Genomic DNA, 18,360 nt, shown 5'->3' with positions numbered 1-18,360 from the left:
TTAATATTTGCTTAAATATGCATTTATTCTGTCCAAATGAAACCCAATAGAACTTAAAAGCACAATAAAACAGTTGATACAGACAGTTCTCCACACATAAATAATGCAATCACACTCACAAAACAAAATAATAATAAGAGCGGTCCCATTTGTTCTCAAACAGGGCAAATGGAACTGCGTTCAAAGGCTTGAGTCCATCCGCCGCCTCCGTGTGGGGTGAGCTCATACCGAGTAAACACTGATGAGGAAGGCCTGAATATACTTCCCGACGATCCTATTCTAGGAGGAGATTTAGAACATCAGAAGCGGTTAGCAAGTCTAACAAGCTAATCCTTCTGGCATTGCTTAGCGCCCTGTGTGTGTGTGTGTGTGTGTGTGTGTGTGTGTGTGTGTGTGTGTGTGTGTGTGTGTGTGTGAGATTGTATCTGAACAAATGCAGCAGGTAGGTTCTGTACAGCAGCTTTGCAAGCATATCGTATGTGGACGGGCACGTGTGCTCAGATGCTCCTCCAGATGAGATGTGAGCTACTTGGTGAAACTACAAAAAAAATACCCTCAAACCTACTTCCAGAAGGAGATGTGCCATGTAAAATGGAAATTTAAAAAAATACACATACATATATTTAAACCCTAGATTTATCTAGACGTATCATGAACACAGCATGACGAATTTGAAAACATTATTGTTTTAACAAGAATAAATTATCGTTTCTGAATTGGATGCCAAAATGCTGAGTCAGGCGCACGTCTCTCACTACCGTGTTATATCACCTCCTTTTCTTAACGGAACAGTCTGGAGCGTCTGTTGTGAGATTTGGTTTTTGTAATGTGTCACGAGCTTTCAGTGGGTGTTTAGCACCCAGACTCTCCAGAGCCACGCTGCTGGAATATGTGCAAAAAAAGTGGTCTGGCCTTGTCTTGCTTAGACCTCCCTGTATGGCGGCAGATCTATAGGAAGCTTGTTTCTGTCACAGTTTCTCAGATGCCTACCTTGAAATTTTGAAATGATGACTTGTGGATTGAAAAAACAAGCTTCCATAGATGTGAGCGTCTTCGCTTCTGATAGTGGCAAGTCTAACTTAACTATAGGTAGGAGTGGGAACGGTTGCCCTGTGATAAAGTGGCAACATATCCAGGATGTGTGTTGCCTTTTGACCTATGACCACCAGGACAGGCTAAGTTAATATTTACATTTCACACAGCACAGCAGCAGTCTTGGAAATGGGCTTGTAATGTACATCATAAGAACTGCATTTCAATAAATAAAAAGGCAGAAATGACACTTGCTGAACACGGTTCAGTAAACATGAAAAGGTAAAAAGAAAAAAGCAACGAGGCTGCGGTAGTGTTTGTGTGCGTGGGCAAGCGTGTCCGAGACTTTGGGTAAACAGATTGCTCTTTAGATCTCCTGGTATGATGTCGTGGGGGCCGCGTAATTCTCCTCGCTGCTCCTGCAAACAAGAGGAAATTTAAAAAAACATGTTACAGCCTTTACCTCAATATGATTACAGACACATACTCTCTTTTACGCCTCACTCCTCTTCAGTGTAGGTAAGGATGTGAATATTGAACGAGGCTGACCAAGTCGCTGCCTTGTTCTCAATCACAGCTCAGAGCTCACGTGTTCAGAAAAAGTGGGCCGATCAGTATAAAACATCAATGTCCTGAGATCCATCACAAGTGTTAACATTCGCTTTTACGACTACTGCAGCAACAGTGAAGCTGCTGAGAGTTTATTTAACTAGAGGCTGAAATATGAGAGGATGAACATCAAAAGAGGATGCAAAAAAGGTTTTATACCACAATTTTGAGGGTAAAAAGCGAAATGATCGGTAATGCGATGTGGTGGATTTCCTTCGACTTAGGATAAAATCAATCTTTTAAACCACAAATAACTTACTCTCAGTGTAGTTTGGCTTTCAATAAACCCTCACAGAAACCTAACTGGTTCACCAGATTCCAGTTATGTTGTTATGTAGTTCAAATGTGTGGCGGCCATTAGATTACAGATTTCCTGAAAATATACATATAAACACGCAAAGCTCTTAACAGATATATCACACCTCCATCTAATGTAAGGTTTATCCCACAGCTGTCCTACATTAAGAGTATCGGTAATTTAAAAAAAAAAACAACAAACATTTGTTTTTATTGACATTGTTTATGTTTCTGTAATGGTTATTCCACCAGTATGCACCAATCAAATGTATGTATTTTTATTTCAAACCTCTGGAGCTATTGAGACCGTTCTAACATGAGCTGCCTAGTTTTGAAAATTTCAGCGAGGGTGTCTGTAATCTCTTGAATGTTACTAACCTTACCGAATAGCACCTGTAGTTGAAAATACACAGAAGAGGTGAATACTTTCACTAAAACATGACCCAGTTACAAACAACACCAAACCACAAACCTCTTTGTGAGACGTTTCTGTAGAAGCAATTTTATTTCCCTCTCACTGAAGCTACAATGTTAGCTAGAAGCCATGCAGACAGTAGAAGAAAAACAGTTCTTACAATTTTTGCCCTATTTTCTGAGAAACTGGATAATGTTTTGGGGGTTTTTTCTAAGCACTTTGACTCCTAAAAGGAGTGCCAGCTACTTCCATGATATTCAAGAGAAGGCAGAAAGGTGGGACTACAGGACAGAGGGAAACATGCAAACATAATTTTACAGATTAATCTGTGCTGTATTCCTAACTTGTTGTAATATAATAGCCATGGGTGCACAAATGATAGAAGGTCTTCAGAAGGGAGAACTGGGCCTGTCATTGGTTTAGCTCAAGGGGGCTTGTGGTTCATTTCATCCCAGGCATTAAAGTCAAGCAGGCACGCTGCTCGTGTTTGCCCTAGCACTCTGTATAAACAAGGGAGTGCGCCTTTGTTTGCCTAAACACACTACAAGGCAGCCTTTTATGTGACTGAAGTCAGAAGCGGGACTAAACACAGAGCACAGATTTGACAAAGCCAGCAGGCGAACTCTGAAAGAGAAATTAAAAGCTGATGCATTTTGTAACACCAAAGCACATATTTAGAGTTAAAAGCACAGATCTGTGCTTAAAAATAGATTCATAGGAAATGCATATGAGCTGAATAGAGTGTGTAATAATGAAATGAGAGACACAATTTTGCACTGTAATGTATGTAGTAGGCAGTAAAGGTGGATATATATATATTATAGGAAGAGAACGCAGTAATGGTTATTTTTTTCAAATGTAGTATCTACTTTGAGCTGTTCCCTTATTCACGAGGGGCTCAGTACATCGGGCAGATGCACACATTTAATTTGACAGATTTTGCTTTTTTCTTTTACACCGGATGCCCTTCATGACACAACTGCCCCCCAAAGGACACATATCTCCTCCAGGGATCAAACTGGGGGATCTTTTGCTTGTTGGGCGAATGTGTGAACCAAATATTGAAGTTAAATACTAGATAGCGGGAGCAATATGACTCACAGCGTGACTCAGTCCTCCAAAGTGATAGTACCAACAAAGCCCGTTTCTCTATGAACGCTGTGCGCCAGGCACTTACTGCTGCTTCACTACTGAGCAGACGCGACCGGCTTCTCTGCCTCAGCACACAGAGGTAGGACGTGCGAGGGCAAGTCAGATCTCACACTAAATACCTGACTAGTACTGCAGAACAGCAAAAACCTGTACTCCTAGCTTCGATTTTCTCTCTGCGAGAACATTTTAAAACAGCTTATTCCTGCTGACTGGGATTTCTGACGAGCTCCCGCTGAGCTCAAAGAGAAGATGAGAGCGGTTCACTTCAGACGACGCTGCACTGTAAGCCGTTTCCGCAAATTCACTGCAGCCCTGAACTTTTCTGGACTGCGCCCATGTGAGAAAAGAGCAGGAAGCTGTCTGGAAAATTAAAAGCAAGTGTGCGAGCCCCTGCAGTGACATCTGTGTGGGGACACGTGAGGAGGTGAAACATTGGTCAATCGAGGTCAAAACACACAAACATTATGCTGTTTCCTGTCTACTACGCTTGGAAAAAAAAATGACTTGGCATTTATGTCGTGTCATTGGTTGATACCAAACCAAGACGCAGTATCAGTTTTTGCATCTGACCATGAGGCAAAGGTCAATCAGAACAAAGTCTGATTGAATGCAATGCTTAGAAGAAAGCACCAGTGTGAGAAGCAGCGGCCCAGTGGAAAAAACCTGAAATGAGCAATGGTGCTCACAAAAATAGTATGAAAGTGGTTACTTATCAGCACACATAAAAGAGGAAGCAGTTTGCTGGCTGTTGTTTAACACCTCACCTCACTTCTTCTTCTTCTTTCAGTCTGCGCGCAGCCTGCTTTGACTGTTTAATTTGCAAGTCCAGTCTGTGTAAGAAGTCTTTGGCTGACAGCTCCTCTGGCTGAGGCTGAGGCTGGGCAGGTTTGGAGTGCTCACGGGGCGGAGAAGGGGGCGGCGAGGGTCCCTCAATATCCTGCGTGATAATACAAGGTGCGTCTGCCTCCTGGCAAGCCGTGTCACCATCCCCATCAGGAGACTCGAGAGACAGTCCATTAAATATGGAGCGCTTCTCTGACACCACGGGGATGTTGAGGCTGTTCCTCAGGAAGATGCAGTCATTGCTGAACAACTTATTGGCTCTCTTGATCTGCTCCATCTGGAAGATGACAGCAAAAAAAAAGAAAGAAAAAGAAATGTTAAAACTCTATTTAATCAATTCTGATGAAATTCTGACTACACACTTTACTTATTTTGATGGCACCCCTGCCTCTCATCTGAAAAGAAAATCATCTTATATCTGCGTATCTATATTTGGTAGCAGTATTTTAAATACAATCACTGACCACATGGTTAGTTATAGCTTGCTGGTACCGGTTTAATCGCCTTTTGCCTTCAGGACTGACTTAATTCTTCATGGCACTGAAAACGTTCCTCAGAGATTTTGCTCCATATTGACTTTATAGCGTAGCATCATACAGTTGCCGTGGATTTATCGGCTGTACGTCAATAATGAGAATGCCCTGTTCCACCACGTCAATATGATGCTCCGCTAGATTTGGATCTTGTGACTGTGGAGGCCATTTGAGTACAGGAAACACACTGTCACGCTCAAGAAACCAATTTGAGATGACTTGAGCTTTGTGATCCTGCATAAAGCAGCGACAATACTCAGGTAGATGTGACATTCAATCTGATGTACCGTCCACAACCACTGGAGACAAGAGGGACATAACCTTCTGTGTTGTTTATGATCAATTCTGACCCTATCCACACATCTCAGCAGAAATCCAGACTATGTAAACTACAGCCAGGCTCTACCGCCTGGCTGTAGTTTAGATAGGCGGTAGAGCAGGTCATCTACTGATCGGAAGGTTGGTGGTTTGATTCCTGGCTTCCCCTAGTCTGCATGCCAAATATCCTTGGGCAAGATATTAACCCCAAATTGCTCTCCGATGCATCCATCGGAGTATGAGTGTGTGTGAATGTTACTTAGAAAGCACTTAGAAAAAATTTGCTTGTGCAAATGGGTGTGAATGGGTGAATGCACAAGTTGTGTAAAGCGCTTTGAGTGCTCAGAAGAGTAGAAAAGCGCTATATAAGAACCAGTCCATTTACCATTGTTTGAAATCTTCTTTCGTCCTATTTTGATGACCCTGCTTTGTTTCTTGTTCTTAGTTGACAGGAGTGGACCCCAATGTGGTCTTCTTCTGCTGCTGTAGGCCATCTGCTTCAAGATTCAACATGATGTGCACTCAGGATGCTCTTCTGCTTCTTCTTGAATGTAACAAGCAGTTATTTGAGTTAATGTTTCCTTCCTATCAGCTCGAAGACGTCAGGCCATTCTCCTCTGATCTCTAGCAGCAACGAGGCATTTTCTCCCTGAGGATTGACTCTCGCTCTCTGTTTCTTATTCTTCATTCTCTGTAAACCCCAGAGTTGTGTGGGAAAATCCCAGTAGATCAGCGGTTTCTGAAATACTCACAGCTGCCCATCCTGAACCAGCAACCATGAAATGTTCAAAGTAACTTCTATCATCCTTCTTCCCCTTTCTGATGCTCAGCAAGTCATCGTTACCATGTCTATATGTCGCAATGCACAGAGTTGCTGCCATGCGAGTGGCTAATTACACACTTGCTATAACCAGCAGCTGGTGTATCAAATGAAGTGGCTGATGAGTGTATATGGTATTTATTTATTTTACACAAAAGCCCAGTCTTTAAACTTAAATATATTAGTAATATATTAGAGGAACACTTTCACAGCAGTCTGAACATCAGTCAGTTCTGTCAGCAGCCCTTCAAACAAAGTAAAACTTGTGTTTTACATTTGGGAACCACTGAAGTGACTGGCAGGGTATTTTTCGGCTGTTTCAGAGGTCATTTCGGGTAAAAATGAACAAGAAACAGGAAGTGGTTAACTCACGGCAGGTAAATATCCTGCATGTGTATTGTTTTTTTGTTTTGTTTTTTATTAAGAGAATATAGCATTGCATGTGAAGCAGATTACTTATTCTAACCCTGGATAGGAATCATGCAGAGTCACTTCACAAACTGGGGACTTTTTGAGGAAACTGGAGATGTCGACACTCAGGTAGAGCCCATTTTTGACCAAGTGATCATCCTCACAGCAAGCTTGTCAAACTTTTGCTCTCACCCATCTGAACTCAGAGTGGAAACTCTGAACCCTCGAAGCAAATATTTCACGCCTCTTTCAAATTGGAATAATCTTGCTGCATTTCGGGGGGTCCTCAGTACTGCCTGACGTTTACATTAGGAGTAAAAGCGAAAGTAAAATATGGAAGTGAGCTTCTGTTCTCTCAAGGTGAACGGAAATAGTCCCCAGGTGTTCAGTCACAATCCAGAGAGTTTACGGACAACTTTCTGGGCTCGGATTTCTTAGTGCGTGACTTTTAGTAGAATCAGAGAGTGGAAAGTAAGAGAAAATGCCTTCCCTTGTGTACGTTTCAGTGTTTGCTCCTCTTATCTGTCAGTGTGGTGTGTTTAATGCAATCTCTAGATCCGTCAAGGTAAACATCAACGCATACACTGCTATCTATGGCCGAGAAGCGACCTTACCGTGACACCGTATTTGAGAGCAATCCCTTGCAGAGTATCGCTGTCTGTAACCCGATGCTCTATGTATTTCTCCCCCAGGGAGGCCGTGACGCTGGCTGTGCTGCCGTACGAGCGGATCTTGGTCCGGGCCAGACTCTGGGACAGTTCACTCTCTGACTCGGAACCGGACCTGGACCGAGGGAAGATGGGCTGGGCAAATCGTCCTCCTCCATCCCGCATCGGCAGGACGGGCGAGAACTCCGCCATCTTCTCTTGAATAAATAAACAGCCCGTTAGCCTCTGTTTGTTTTAACGCTCCAGCTCCGTCGCTTCAGTGAACTAAATCGCTGATTTAGGCGGCGGAGAGAGTCCCATCCCGGGTCATATGGAGCATGCAACCCCGGGGAAAACAGGCATGTTTAGGGGGGCACTACCACACAGCCCTCTTTTGTCATTGATCCGCTACATTGACGTATAAACGTACAGAACGTGCAGGGGGGAGACTACAACACAATTTCCGGTTACTGCACTTTCAAAATAAGTGAAGCAGAACCGATTTAGGGCACGGGCTTTATCTGTTCGCTGTTGGTGTGAAAATTACAAGCAATGACTGAAATATTTCTAAACATTAAGCTCACAAATAGGAGGAAATTAATTGACCAAAGTATCTTGTAATACAATGAGATAAAAATTTAGATGTCCTATTTCGCCTGAAAGTGCTAATGTTTTCGTGGTCCTTCATTTCCTGTCCACAGACAACCACGGCATTTAAAAAATCCCCAATTGAACGTTGTGGGAGAATTCCACCGGCAAAAAAGAGGACGTTAGTAGTAGGCTATAATTTCCGTGGGATTTTTAAAACATTACTGTAGACCTTTGGGCTTTTTTTGGTTTTTTGTTTGTTTGGGGGTTTGTGTGTGTGTGTGTGTGTGTGTGTGTGTGTGTGTGTGTGTGTGTGTGTGTGTTGGGGGGGTGTGTTCTTTGTTTTTCTACATTACAAATTATACTATAAGAACTAAAGGACTTTATAATAGTTTTAAAAAAAAACATCAACAACAACAGAAAATATGTGTGAATCTACTTAAACTGTTGCATTTTGTCAGGGTAAAAACCAGCAAATTTTATTGTGAATAGTGAAAAAAAGGAGCTTATCTGTTTTTAAACTGAGTACTAACAAGAAGATATCCGCCACATTTGGGGTTTTTTTTTCTAACTTGGTAAATGGGCAGACAGTGGGGTGATGTCTTTGCCATTAAAAATTAGGTCTTTGCCATTATTCGTGGTAGTGGTATTACTATTATTAAATGCAGACATGTTTGTCAATTTCCCCACTAAAATGAGGCCAAAAGCAAAGAGCAGTGCTTTTATCTCATCTTTTAGCTTCGTCTTGTAGAGGCCCAGGATAAGAATCTAGGTTTTGGCCTTCTGGGGGGATGGTGCATTTTTTCCTTTGTTGAAACTATGTGGGTATGTGCTGTTTGCACTTCTGTTTGTCAGCAAGAGTGTGCAAGAACTACTAGAGCAAATTTCATGGAACTTGTCTGGAGGTAATGCATGAGGAAAGAGGAAAAACGAATTACATTACATTACAAATCAGTTTCTGAAAACTGGAAAAATACAGCACTGGCTTTGGTGAAAGATGTGCTTTTAGTTAAAAAATATCAGCACAGACTGAGTTTTGATTGGTGGCATCAGTCATGCCCTGTTCTAGAAAAAAAGACTGCACTAACTCACTTTTCTCATGTGTGTGTGGTGCATCAGGAGCAATGTTATTATAGTCAACTCAAAAACAGGCGTGGAGAGAAAAAAAACATTTGAATTAAAAGAAATACACTTTAGCAATAAAACAAAATGGACTATAACTGAAACAGCACTTACAAAACTAACTAACTAAATGAAGCAGAAAATGTCTTTAGTTCTGGTTTCTAATCAGGTCATATTGCTCAAACCTGTCAACACATCCAGCACTAAGACTGAGATGTGCACATGACTGTGAATCATGCGCCTTCACAAACCTATTCTGAGCTTCTTTTTCTATACATATATGTCCCAAATTATATTAAAACACTAGAACTATAATATTACAGCTAATTAAAAATTAAGCGAAAGAGTGAACCATCATGGAAAAAATCATGGAAAATCCAAACAATAATAAAGCTGATGTGCTGAACACCAATGAGGACTGGAACAATACTTTACACTGGGTGGGAACATTTGGCAGGTTTGTGTGACTACCAACCGTTGCATGTGACATCTGAGGAGGCTTCTGTGGGAGGGACATGGTTAACAGTCATATGACCGACCATCAATGATAGCAGCATATTTTCCATCATCGCTAGACAGCACGCGGTACAAAAGCATTAGAGGGATTTTCTCAGGCTTGGAAATCGGGTCTGCCAACAGAGGAGCTGGCTGTGTGTAGACAGAAATAAAACATTGCCATACTCCCTGCTATTCTGTTGATCTATGTTTTTGGAGACATGGAATGTAAATATGCCTATAAAGCACTCAGCTTCTGTTGTTTAAATGTGCTATAGGCTATAAATAAAATGAATTTGGCAATCAGCACAAAAACACTCAGATATTTTTCATAGTACTTTTTCAATATTTGAAGTATATTTTTTTCATTTCAGTGATAATAATAATAAATGTAACACAATTCAGTGCGCTACATACTGAACTTAGAGGATATAAACAAAGGATCGATCCTGTACCAATACCAGCGTTGGTATCAATTAGCTTTAGTCATTTCTGGTGTTTGTACAACCACAGTGAAAGCTTGGCTGGCAGACTGGTCAGACAGGTATTATATCATGTTATAACAGGCTTAATGTCAAAATGTGGGTAAACAATTGTGTTGCTAGGCAACATGGTGTGCTGCAGTAGCAGTTTTTACATTCATTTCCATCAGGTCAAAAAGACGTCCGTGGTGATTCAGACGATAAATGGGCATAATTATTATTAATTTTTATCTCACACAGCCAAAGATTCAGTGTTCGATGAATGAGGCCATAGGAAAAGTCATGAAATATGAGAATTTAGTCTAACAGAGTTACACTACAACCACCAAGGGGGTTAAATTAACCCAAAATGACCCCTTTGGTGGTTCTAGTGTTAAAGAACAGAATCTGACCCAAATGCTTTAGAGATGGGCGCATTTACATTCTAGATCTTCATAAAAACCCAGTTTTAATACACATGAAAAGCTGAAAGGTGTGTTTTTCTGTTTTATCTAATTACTGTGGAAAGTAAAAATCACAGGGATTTAGTGGTCATTAAAATGTGTTCAGAATTTGCAAATTGATGATGATTCATTTCATAAGTCATGACACACTGCTGTCCCCTACATACGCTGCCTTTATATAAAAAAGCATCAGTATTGGTATTGGCATCAGCAATACAGGTACTGATTTACTTGGTATAAAAATATGCAATATTGAAATCGGGATAACTCCTGGGCGAGGTCCCCAGGGGCCCCAGTCGGTGCTGCATGCATGTAAAATATGTCAGTAGAAAGAGAATTAAACAGCCCAATTATGTGAAAGCCAATCTGTGGATGAACAGAAGTCTTCTCATTGTGCATTCATTCGTTGGAAGCCGGATGGAAAGTTTCACTGCATTCTGTCCCTGCTGTCTGTGCACGCCGTGTGGCTCAAGGTTATTAAGAATTCAGAGATGCAGTAAAATCTGTTGTTTGTCCTTTATCCAGTTTCCATTTTGGTTAGTTAGTTTTCACTTATTAGTTAATATCAATGCATGAGTGCCAAAATGTAACTTTCGGGAACGGTTCTAGCTACATTTTGGTTTAAATGATATATGTTGCATTTCTATCAGGCCCGTCTTCTATGGAACAAGTTTCCAGTTTGCATTCAAGAGACAGATGCCCTCTCTAGTCTTAAGATTAAGCTTAAAACTTTCCTTTTTGATGACGCTTATGGTTAGGGCTGGATCACGTGACCCTAAACCCTCCCTTAGTCCTGCTGCAATAGGCTGCTGGGTGCTTCCCATTATGCACTTAGTGCCTGTTCTTTTCTTACTTCTTTTCACTCTCCATGTGTTTATACACTACTCTTTATTTAATCATTAGTTATCATGAATCTCTGGCTCTCGTCCACAGTCCTGTCTTTCTGTCTTTAGACTGCCATTTGGCTCATTGAATCTTTTCCCTTCATGACAGTATAAATATTTTCTTGTACTGCACTTTCCATGAAGTACTGCATGTATTGTCTAGACTACTGTCTGTCACACAAAATGCCCTAATAAAGTTTTGCTGTACTTTCCACTGTTTGTTGCTTGCAGCTAAAAAAAAAAAAAAGCTGGCAGTGGAAAGCATGGATGGTGTAAACATTATTAGCATATTAAGTAATTTCAAGCTGTTGCTGTGTATATGTTATCTAACACAAAGGGTGCAGGTGCTAATCTGGGATGCACAGGATGTACCTCTATAAAACCTAATTCACTGAGGAACAAATCCTGGAAAGCAACAAGTGGATCGACGATCTCCCGATGATTAATTTATTCAATTAGCTTCTCTTGGTTAGAGACGACGCTGAGGTAATCTCACGGGCTGACATTTTCTAATGGAAATCATGTCATTAAACTTGGAGTACAAAGAGAGAGTGGGAAGTAGAAGCTCGGGGCATTCATTATTCATGTTGCTGTCGTTGTGAGATCACACTTTTTTTATTATACGGCTCGTTGTTCAGGTCATATTTGCGCCACATCTTTCTCTGATTCAATGCACAAGCATATAGGAGGGAGAGACGTTTTTATTGTTTTTAATGGTTGTTTTGTTGCGGAAGTAAAAGCATCACAATTAAAATATAACCCACCTTTTAATCTAAATTGAGCTCTCGGGATTTACTGAGAGGTCAAAATAGCAATAGCAGATTGACATTGCCTGGCCTGCAGCAGGAATCGGATTGCATCACTTGCTTTGGGGGGGGGGGGGGAGAGACAAAGCAAACAAAGGCGACTAGAAAAAGAGGATGACAACCAATAGCAGTGGGTCATCTGTCACACTGTAACCATGACAACAATGTCTGTAGCCGCCTTACAGTCTGAACCTTTCACAGCAACGTTACTTCTAAAGCGGTTTACCTGCAAGGAGGTTGGTGCCCCCACTACTTCCAGCACGTGGGTTCTAGTTTTAAGGTGGTGCGAGGGGCTGAAGTCAGTTTTACGTGTTAACTCATTAAGCCTGATACTGTCTCGCGTTTACCATCAAATGAAACGTTCCACAAAATACTGAGAACACGCTCCGCTTGAGACCCCTACAGGAGCACTTTGGATGATACCCAAAGAAGTGCATTTACTCTGACCCCTACTGGACCTTTTTAAATATTGCACCTACGCCAAGTGCCATATATCTTCAACCACCAGGGGGTGTAAGTTAGTCACAAGAGAAGCCTACGACTTTTTGAAACCAAAAAGGGCGTCTGTGACCTCTGAACCCCTGCATATACACCTCTAATTCACTCTGCATTTCTTAGTAGAGTCTTTTCGTTAATGAGATCTGTTTGGCTTGGTTTGATTTGATAATAAACAGGTTGTTTGGGAGGGTTTGGTGCCCCAAAAATCTCTAACAGACAGAGTGAAAGACAGTTTAACAACCACAGTTCAAGTAAAAATGATATAGCACTCACACTGAGAAACACAAATAGCCAGGAGGGTGTGTTCCTACATACAGTGTCTGCACCATAGCCCTCTCAAACCTTTATTACAAACGACCCACTGGTTTATGGCACTGCTTATGATTAGTTTTCCACCCTGAACAGGAATTGCACTGGCAGTCTCCCTTGGCAGATTGTTCCTCACATTATGAGGATGACATAACTTCTATTTTTAACACGAAAGAGAAGGAATCTAAAAGTACACTGTTGCTGTGGCTGCAAAGCTGACATTTATGACAGGATGCACTTTTTATTTTTCATTAGAGCTATTTTTACATAAGTGTTAGTAGAGATGTAAAAACATTCTCTCCAACATCTCTTACATAACCTGATCTGTCTGCTCCACCTGGAGATAAGACAAGATATGGTTTGTTTCTTGTCAAACACATACTCGCACATGTTACTTATTTCGTCTCACTTAGTTCACAGACTTTTAGTTATTACAGAATCATGTCAGGTATGAGCCCGTGTTGAAAGACAACATCAAAGCCCTCTTTGTTCTAGTAACATACAGTATCAACTCTTAACTTGCAATTAAGATTAAGAGAGCCTTTTAACCTGTTAGGAACTGAATATGGTGTACTCTAAAATAAACATATTATAGTGGTAGGTAGCACTTTATTCAGTGTACCTATCTACAATAAGTTTGAAGTTTGTGAATGCAGTACAAGTGCCTTTCCTGTTCTCTCCTCTCCTTTGTAATCTGCAGGCCTTTGTTTACTGACTGCATAAGGTCAGAATGGATAAGGACTTCTGAGAGCTTTGTTCTGGGCTCGCAGGGCTAATTACAGTTCTCATTCTGGTGGAAAATCAAATTGACAACTGCAGTCGAACACACCTGTTTAAAGAGCAAACAACAGAGTGTGTTTGTGAAAGATGAGGAAGTCTGAGGTTGAAAATATAAGCATGAAGTGAACACCACTGGTAACGTGCTATAATAGAGTGATATTCTTCAGTGTCCCGTGAAGAAGGTACGTGTACAGGCCTATCTTGAGTTTTCCAGTAAAAGAGAGGCTTGGGGAAAAGTGCTGTGGTCAGATTAAACCAAAATCAAGCTCTTCAGCATCAACTCCACCTGCCATGTTTGCAGGAAGAGTTAAGTATGACCAAAAGGGCATGGAGGTGGAAACAATATGCTTTGGGGCTGTTTTTCTGCTAAGCTTACAGAACAACTTCAGTAAAAATCTACCTTTAAATCTTCGATGAGAACCTCCTTCCCTCAGCCAGAACACTGAAGATGAGTTATGAATGGGTCTTCCAGAATGACAATGAGCCAAAAACATACCGCCAATGCAAAACACGAGTGGCTAAAAAAGAAAAGGCAAATTAAGGTCATTGAGGAGTGGCCTCGCCATGAGATCTGTGCAAACCTGAAGGCCACTTCAAGAACTCTCCTACTGCTCTACTTGCCAACAAGGGGTACTCCACCAAGTACTAAGTCATGACTGCTTGTTGATCAAATGCTTATTTCACTCAATGACATGTAAATCAATTTCTAACTTTTATGTACTATGTGTTTTTATTCCTGTCTATCTCAATCAAAATGAAACTATCATAAAAATCAAAGACTATTCATTTCTTTGAGTGAGCAAACTTACAAATTCAGGAGGAGGTCTAATAATTATTTCTCCCACTCTATATTTATATTCATTATAAGCTGCAAACTTTGCTTTATCAGGCTTTGTTAACCAATAATGAGTGTGACATGGAGTGATGCATACTGGAGTCAGATTTCAAACCAAGCTTGAGGTGACAGGTAACATCTGCTTTGGGGTTTTATGTTCATGGCTTGCCAGAAACTAATCCCTGTATTTGCTTGAAACTAAACAAAGGCATTTTTTTAAAGGCAGTACTCTCTGAACAGCCTGTGATAAAGACAGAGAACAGAAGCTGAGTTTTAGATGCTGTTTTTTCCACGTGCGGGGGCAGCACTTATTAATAGTTATGGTCTGAGGGAAGATTTTTACTGTACTTACATAAGAGCACAACTGTACAGTTTACTTTCAGATTCTGATTCTGGGTTTGAAATAAAGCCTTCTGCTTTGATTACTAGACATGCCGTAAACCTGCTTATTCCCTCTATCCTCACATAGTGGAAACACTTAAGTCATCCCCCCCCCGGCCACACTTCACTGCCAGCAGTGCAGTTTTTTTCTGACAGCAGCTCACCGCAACACTCTGGCACAGGAAACTCAGAGAGGGATGGAGTCATGTACTAGCAGATTACATCATCTTTCGGGCATGTGCAAACAGTCTTAAAACTGGATCTTATTAAAGGGTGTATACCTCCACACCACCCAGAGTTCCTCCAAAACCAAAAGGCCCATCTGTCAGTCATTAAAAATACTCTTTGAACTTGAGATTTTGGCATGTCAGTTTTTAATCTGTGATTTAGTAGCAACACAGAGAGTTATGCAGTTTAGTAAATGTGGTATCCTTTTTTTGTGGTGATGGTGGGGGTGTGTGGGGGGGCTCTGTGATGTCAGGATATGTTTTGGTTGATCTGCCAGAGTTTAAATTACTGACTTAAGTAATTTAGTTTGATGGCACATCTCAAAAATAGTTGCATGGGCTGCCCTGAAGACACTGGGCCAACCAGAGATGACTTGCTGACTTTGGTAATCCCCTGACCTTTTCTCTGGTGCCATAATCAGGTCAATTTTCATGGTGCTGTACTTACAGACCACCGCATTTCACAAAAATTGGGTGGACTAACTTGGACTCACTTGGTTAACAACAACAACAAAAAAAGATATCCAAAAGGTAGAGGTGACATCATAATGTTTTGAAATACACACACACAATGTGGAGATTTAGTCTTATTTTGGAGGGCAATATCTTGGCTTCCAGTAACACTGTGAATAAACTTGGAGTTGTTATTAACCAGGATATGCCCTTCAATGCACATATTAAACAAATTTGTAGACCTGTCTTCATTCATTTGCACAATATCACTAAAATTAGAAACATCCGGTTACAGAGTGACGCTGAAAAACTAGTTCATGCATTTAGTACAAACCGGATTCCAAAAAAGTTGGGACACCAAACAAATTGTGAATAAAAACTGAATGCAATGATGTGGAGATGGCAAATGTCAATATTTTATTCAGAATAGAACGTAGATGACAGATCAAAAGTTCAATCCGAGGAAATGTATCATTTGAAAGGAAAAATATGTTGATTCAAAATTACACGGTGTCAACAAATCCCAAAAAAGTTGGGACAAGTAGCAATAAGAGGCTGGAAAAAGTAAATTTGAGCATAACAAAGAGCTGGAAGACCAATTAACACTAATTAGGTTAATTGGCAACATGATTGGGTATAAAAAGAGCTTCTCAGAGTGGCAGTGTCTCTCAGAAGCCAAGATGGGTAGAGGATCAACAATTCCCACAATGTTGCGCAGAAAGATAGTGGAGCAATATCAGAAAGGTGTTACCCAGCGAAAAATTGCAAAGACTTTGCAGTTATCATCATCAACTGTGCATAACATCATCCGAAGATTCAGAGAATCTGGGACAATCTCTGTGCGTAAGGGTCAAGGGCGTAAACCCATACTGGATGCCCGTGATCTCCGGGCCCTTAAACGACACTGCACCACAAACAGGAATGCTACTGTAAAGGAAATCACAGAATGGGCTCAGGAATACTTCCAGAAACCATTGTCAGTGAACACAATCCACCGTGCCATCCGCCGTTGCCAGCTGAAACTCTACAGTGCAAAGAAGAAGCCATTTTTAAGCAAGATCCACAAGCTCAGGCGTTTTCACTGGGCCAGGGATCATTTAAAACGGAGTGTGGCAAAATGGAAGACTGTTCTGTGGTCAGACGAGTCACGATTCAAAGTTCTTTTTGGAAATGTGGGACGCCATGTCATCCGGACCAAAGAGGACAAGGACAACCCAAGTTGTTATCAACGCTCAGTTCAGAAGCCTGCATCTCTGATGGTATGGGGTTGCATGAGTGCGTGTGGCATGGGCAGCTTGCATGTCTGGAAAGGCACCATCAATGCAGAAAAATACATTCAGGTTCTAGAACAACATATGCTCCCATCCAGACGTCATCTCTTTCAGGGAAGACCCTGCATTTTTCAACAAGATAATGCCAGACCACATTCTGCATCAATCACAGCATCATGGCTGCATAGGAGAAGGATCCGGGTACTGAAATGGCCAGTCTGCAGTCCAGATCTTTCACCTATAGAGAACATTTGGCACATCATAAAGAGGAAGGTGCGACAAAGAAGGCCCAAGACGATTGAACAGTTAGAGGCCTGTATTAGACAAGAATGGGAGAGCATTCCTATTTCTAAACTTGAGAAACTGGTGTCCTCGGTCCCCAGACGTCTGTTGAGTGTTGTAAGAAGAAGGGGAGATGCCACACAGTGGTGAAAATGGCCTTGTCCCAACTTTTTTGGGATTTGTTGACACCATGACATTTTGAATCACCATATTTTTCCCTTAAAATTATAACTTTTCTCAGTTTAAACGTTTGTTCCGTGATTTATGTTCTATTTTGAATAAAGTATTGACATTTGCCATCTCCACATCGTTGCATTCAGTTTTTATTCACAATTTGTTTGGTGTCCCAACTTTTTTGGAATCCGGTTTGTACTTCTAGGCTGGACTACTGTAATTTTAAAACCAGACAAAAGGCTTTTTATTAAAAGTTAAAATAATTAATTGTTGTCTGAAAATAATATTGACATGAAGGCTATATGCATTTCCAGGAGCTGGAGCTGGCAACTTCTTTTTCTCTTTGCCAAGGTCTTTAATCTTGAAAAGTGCATGACACACTGGCAGAGAGAAAAGACCATTGGTGAAAATATCAATGCTGGGGATCTGGAACATGGAAAGTAGAATATCTAAACAAATGTAACCAGCTAACCTCAAACACCGGTTATACTTTCCGTATCTCCGGTGTTTTTCACCACTGGTTTGTACACACATACAGAAACATCCACTTCAAATTTGCCTACAGGATGATGCTGTGATACATTATATTGAGACATACGATTCTAATCTGATGTTACAGTCTTAGCAAATTTACAGCAAATGAAATGAAGCACAAATTCCAAGTTTTTTATTTTATTTTATGGAATGTTTTTTTTGTCGGTTGGCATTGTTTCTTAACTTAAAATGTCCTTTTGTAATTGGACATTTTGAGTTAAGAAACAGTGCCAAACTACAACAACACTTCCCTCATGGTGCTTTATATTGTCAGGTCAAGACAATAATGCACAAAAACTCCAAACCCCTATGAGCAAGCACTTTGGCGACAGTGGGAAGGAAAAACTCCCTTTAAAAAGAGAGAAACCTCTGGCAGAACCAGGCTCCAGGACGGGGTGGCGATCTGCAGCAGCCAGTTGGTGATTAGGGAAGGAAGATGGTTTTAAAATTAAATTTAGGAATTAAATTTAGATGCCCAATTTAAATAAATATTTTAAGCCAATTTAAGAGTTTTGTCACATAATCGCATGCACGTCTCAGTTCAATTTTAGCGTGCACGTGAGAAAGCCCTAAAGATGACATCTTGGCTCTTTAGTTTGGCGTGTTTTTTGAAGGTTTTGACGATTACTTCGTCAACCACTGAGTTGTTTGACCTCATTAAGAGTACTGGAGAAGACCACCTTTTATGGAGTTCCTTGTATACTGTTAGACTGAGTTGT

At 40.9% G+C, this 18,360-nt stretch overlaps 1 protein-coding gene across 1 annotated transcript; it reads right to left on the bottom strand.

Annotated features, from left to right (window-relative positions):
• lysmd2 (LysM, putative peptidoglycan-binding, domain containing 2) lies at positions 1-7,517 on the bottom strand. The gene is made up of 3 exons (XM_084930713.1): positions 7,045-7,517; positions 4,270-4,625; positions 1-1,451 (listed from the first exon to the last, which is right to left on the bottom strand). The coding sequence occupies exons 1-3, from the start codon at positions 7,288-7,290 to the stop codon at positions 1,400-1,402; spliced, it is 654 nt and encodes a 217-aa protein (XP_084786839.1). The 5' UTR covers positions 7,291-7,517; the 3' UTR covers positions 1-1,399.
• Positions 7,518-18,360: the final 10,843 nt, after the last annotated feature.

Source organism: Perissodus microlepis, chromosome 1 (genome assembly GCF_051167445.1).
Source record: "Perissodus microlepis isolate ML-2025 ecotype Zambia chromosome 1, ASM5116744v1, whole genome shotgun sequence".
NCBI lineage: Eukaryota > Metazoa > Chordata > Actinopteri > Cichliformes > Cichlidae > Perissodus > Perissodus microlepis.
The sequence above is the reverse complement of the archived record's forward strand: the minus strand, read 5'-3'. Positions and strand labels throughout refer to the sequence as shown.

What these genes read in the sequence shown, in the direction of transcription:
- lysmd2 (XM_084930713.1), bottom strand. Translation starts at nt 7,290, where the DNA reads ATGGCGGAGTTCTCGCCCGTCCTGCCGATGCGGGATGGAGGAGGACGA. An exon ending in CTCTCAAATACGGTGTCACG is followed by an intron (nt 4,626 to 7,044) that starts GTAAGGTCGCTT and finishes GTCATCTTCCAG; the next exon opens with ATGGAGCAGATCAAGAGAGC. An exon ending in AAAGAAGAAGAAGAAGTGAG is followed by an intron (nt 1,452 to 4,269) that starts GTGAGGTGTTAA and finishes TCTTGTTTGCAG; the next exon opens with GAGCAGCGAGGAGAATTACG.